The sequence below is a fragment of the Citrus clementina genome, unplaced genomic scaffold (genome assembly GCF_000493195.1).
Source record: "Citrus clementina cultivar Clemenules unplaced genomic scaffold, Citrus_clementina_v1.0 scaffold_8, whole genome shotgun sequence".
NCBI lineage: Eukaryota > Viridiplantae > Streptophyta > Magnoliopsida > Sapindales > Rutaceae > Citrus > Citrus x clementina.
Window position 1 is genome coordinate 6,834,278 of NW_006262022.1, and position 3,978 is coordinate 6,838,255.

At 45.0% G+C, this 3,978-nt stretch overlaps 1 protein-coding gene across 1 annotated transcript; it reads right to left on the minus strand.

Moving 5' to 3' along the window:
• Nucleotides 1-281: 281 nt before the first annotated feature.
• On the minus strand, nucleotides 282-3,457 carry LOC18034135 (arginine decarboxylase). The gene has a single exon (XM_006423438.2). It carries the CDS (start codon nucleotides 2,826-2,828, stop codon nucleotides 567-569), a length of 2,262 nt encoding a protein of 753 aa, XP_006423501.1. The 5' UTR covers nucleotides 2,829-3,457; the 3' UTR covers nucleotides 282-566.
• Nucleotides 3,458-3,978: the final 521 nt, after the last annotated feature.

Below are 3,978 nucleotides of genomic sequence, written 5' to 3' on the forward strand. Positions count from 1 at the left end.
AACATCAAAGCACAATTGCCAATATCAGCAAAGCTCAATTTAGACCCATTTGGCAAGCCCAGCTGTTAACCCAAGACAGAGTATAAGACAAAACAGACCCCACAAGTTACGATTTCGTAACCCAATTTCCTAACCTTTTTTCAAAAGTCCGCAAATGACAAAAAGGCCCTACACGGGATCTAAATTGAATAAAGAGCATGCACCAGATTCAAAAAGTAATCTATTTTTCAATTAACATACAGTAGCTCAAAAGAATCAAATCAACAAAACCAAAAAGAGAATTGAGTTTAAATCTAAAAGCTCTGATTGAAGTCTACTAATGTTGACATAAAAAGAGGCCATGAGATCCCGAATTTACAAAAGGGTGGATTCAGTACCCATCACTCCTCTTCATCACTAAAATTGCAAAAGACAATGTTCAACTGCTTCCATCTTTTGCAATGAAAATCTAAAAATTAAAATAGACAATGAAATTAAAATTACGGAATAAAAACTTGCAACAAGACAAGCTCAAGGATTAGATGAAGCATTTCGATAGGGTGACAGGTGATACTAAGAATACACATCTAAGCATAGCAGTATGACCACTGCTCATCCTCATTTGGAGAAGAATCAACAACAGGATCGCAATCCTCCCCGTTGCAATAGTATAACCCACCACCATTATTGATAGCAGTCAAAGAACAAGAGGATGGCACCACAAGATATGGCATGCTGTGAAAGTACTGAGCAAGGCTGCTAGCTAAAGCAGAATTATTAGCCATGCCGTGATCGTAATCATCAGTATCACCATCCCCACCATTACTACCATGCTCCTGTCCACAATATTCCTCAGCACGGTGTTTGAGGGTCTCAAACATGAGCTCGGGCTCGTGCTGCATCACCCGGAGGACATCCCCACAAGACGGCCCAGGCATGGCCCGAGTCACAGCAAAGCTGTGCGGACCATCACTCTGCAAGACGCGTACCACGCTTGGACCACCAAACAAGTTGTGGACTCCACCGAGGGCCTCCTCATAAGCCCCACCCAAGAACATCCCCAAATAATAAGGCCCACGCTCACCACAACCACCACCAACCATTTCATGTAACGGCAAGCTCGTACCACCACCAATGAACTTATCAATCTTACCATCACTATCACAAGTCAAATCCGATAAAACCCCCCTCACTCCAGGCCTCTCATCCAAATGATGAATTGGAACAATAGGAAACAACTGACCAATGGCCCAATAATCCGGAATTGAAGTGAAAATAGATAGATTCACATGATAAGTACGAACAGGATCAGATGCACCTATTTCCTTAGCTACAAAATCACACAACCCATCAACAGTAGCTAACTGTTCAATACCTAAAGTCCCATCCTTAAATTGCTCAATGCATCTTTGTTTCAATTGATCAGCATAGAACAAACAGGTCTCAAACTCACCTCTCAGAGCAGCAGTAGTCATCTTTGTATAATCTGAACGAGCATCCTCAGTCAACCCTTCTACCAAAAACTGCAAACCGAGAGGACTCATAGCAGCCGGGGCGGCACGGGAGACACTAGCTGAAACAGCTTCAAATATCAAAATGGAATGATGAGACACAATAGCACGACCGCTCTCGCTGCAAAGAACAGGATGCTTAACATTCTTCCGGTCACAAACATAGCGAATTGCTTGAACAACGGCAGAGGCATATTCTTCGAGGGTATAAGCGACTGAGAGATCCGAATCAGCCGATTTGGATCCGTCATAATCGATACCCAACCCGCCCCCGATGTCAATGACTTGCATATTAGCACCAAGACGGACTAATTCACAATAAATCTGAGCAGCTTCACCAACACCATCGGTAAGCAAAGCCGTTGATGGGATCTGGGATCCGATATGAAAATGCAACAGCTGGAAGCAATCAAGCATTTCAGCCACCTCAAGTTTCTTCACAACCCGCAGAATCTGGGTGGTTGTTAACCCAAATTTGCCTTTCTCCCCGGAGGTCGACCCGAAATGACCCGAATGTTTGGTTCTCAACTTGGCCCGAGCGCCAATCACGGGTCGGACATTCAGCTTCTTGCTTATCTCAATAACCAAATCGACCTCCTCTTCTTGCTCAAGAACAATCACTACGTTCAAATCTAGCTTCCTCGCCAGCAAAGCGAGAGTGATGTATCCAGCATCTTTGAATCCATTACAAACGAGCAAAGCTTCAGGGCTTCCTTTGCACAAGCAACTCATTGCCAACAACAGCTCCGGTTTCGACCCGGCTTCCAACCCGAACCGGAACTGCGACCCGAATTTCACAATATCCTCCACAACGAACCGGTCCTGGTTACATTTCACGGGGAACACCCCCTGATAACGGGCCTCGTAGCCTTGCGTCTGGATAGCGAATTCAAAGGCTGAGTGAAGGGACTCAAGCCGGTCCCTGAGCACGTCCGGCAGCCGGACGATAAGAGGGAGCTGCAACCCGAGCCCACCGACTGATTTCGGATCCGAAACCTTCTTAACAATCTTGAGCAGGTCAATCTCCTGGTGGGCCAGCGTGGCGTGGCCGTACGGACGGACGGAGACGTTGCCGGATGGGTTGACGGCGAAGTAGGGCGCACCCCAGGAGTCGATTTTGTACAACGATGCCGAGTGAGACGGCGACCAATGTGAAGAGTCCACGTCGGCGGCAACAGAACCAGCCGAGGCGGAGGTAGGGGACATAGGTGTGGGTGGTGGTGCACCGGAGATAAAAGAAAGCGGCAGCGGCGGCGGCACGGGGAGGGAGCCGAGTGGGGAGTTGGCGTAGGCAGGAGGCGCTACGGCAGCGTCTACGCAACATCCAAGGGCCGGCATCCTCTTTCCGCGGAGACGAGTAAAAGTGCGGCCTTTTTTTTAAAGAATTAAAGAAGAAAAAAAAGAAAAAGAAAAAACGAGGAGGGGGGGTTAGTTTAGAAGATGAATTTTTTTCTCAAGGTCTGTAAAGGTGGGGGCTTTAGAACCCGCCGAGGCCGAGGCCCCGGCTACCCCCTCAAAAGGAGACAGTAGAAGATCTATTACAATTGAAAGACAGCCCCGCCTCGTTAACTACTTTTGTAAGCAACCCACATCCAACCCTCAGAAGAAAAATAAAAGACAACGAAGATTTTTACGAATCTGAAAATTCAAAAGGCCCTGCACAGATCTGAGAAACGGAAATGAGACCAAACGAATAAAAGATAAGAGAAGAGAGGAGGAGAAGCGTGCGAGGGAAATGAGCGGAGAGTGAGAAAAGGGATCTTGGGGGGTGGAAATGAAAAGAGTGTCGGGGGAGGGAGTTCAGGAGATTTTCCCGGAAAGTGAGGGAAAATAGCAAAGGGAAATGGAAAGAGAGATGCCAAGAGTTTCTGTTAGCTAATAGAAGCTAGGGTTTTGGGTGGTTTTTATCTTCAAGCAAGAAGATGTCTTACGAAGGTGGAACTGGGCGAGATTTGCATGAAAGACGGAGCTCCTTTATATAGGAGATCGAGGAGGGAAGATGCCTCGATGACGGGCCCCCTGGGCCCCCCTATATCGTTTTGGACCGACGCAGATATCTTGTGAAATTTCTCAATTAGTCGCATAATTATACATTTGTGTTAAATAAGCCCCCGGCCCAGCCCCTACATAAATTCGGCTTCACTTTTGCAAGGCATTTCAGTAATTTAATAATTTTAGCATGATTTGGGACCTATTTGATATGAATTAACAAACTATGTCTTTCTATAAGAAATCATAGAAAAACGAGATCCCGTGCAATTTTAATTAGTTTATTCACCAAATATTTAGCTTTCATAGGGATCTAACGTATTAGTCCAGTTTCAACGCTGTGTATTAAATTCTATAACTTGTAAGTTGGGAGTCAAATAAAAATTTGAATACGGTACTCTTAATATTATTTTTATAAAAATAAAATTAATGTAAAAAACAATTTAATGAGTACTAATATTTATAATATGATGAATATTTAAATACGTAGTAAAATTTT

Bases quoted from the DNA above. Each gene is read 5' to 3' on its own strand.
- LOC18034135 (XM_006423438.2), bottom strand. From the start codon at position 2,828: ATGCCGGCCCTTGGATGTTGCGTAGACGCTGCCGTAGCGCCTCCTGCC.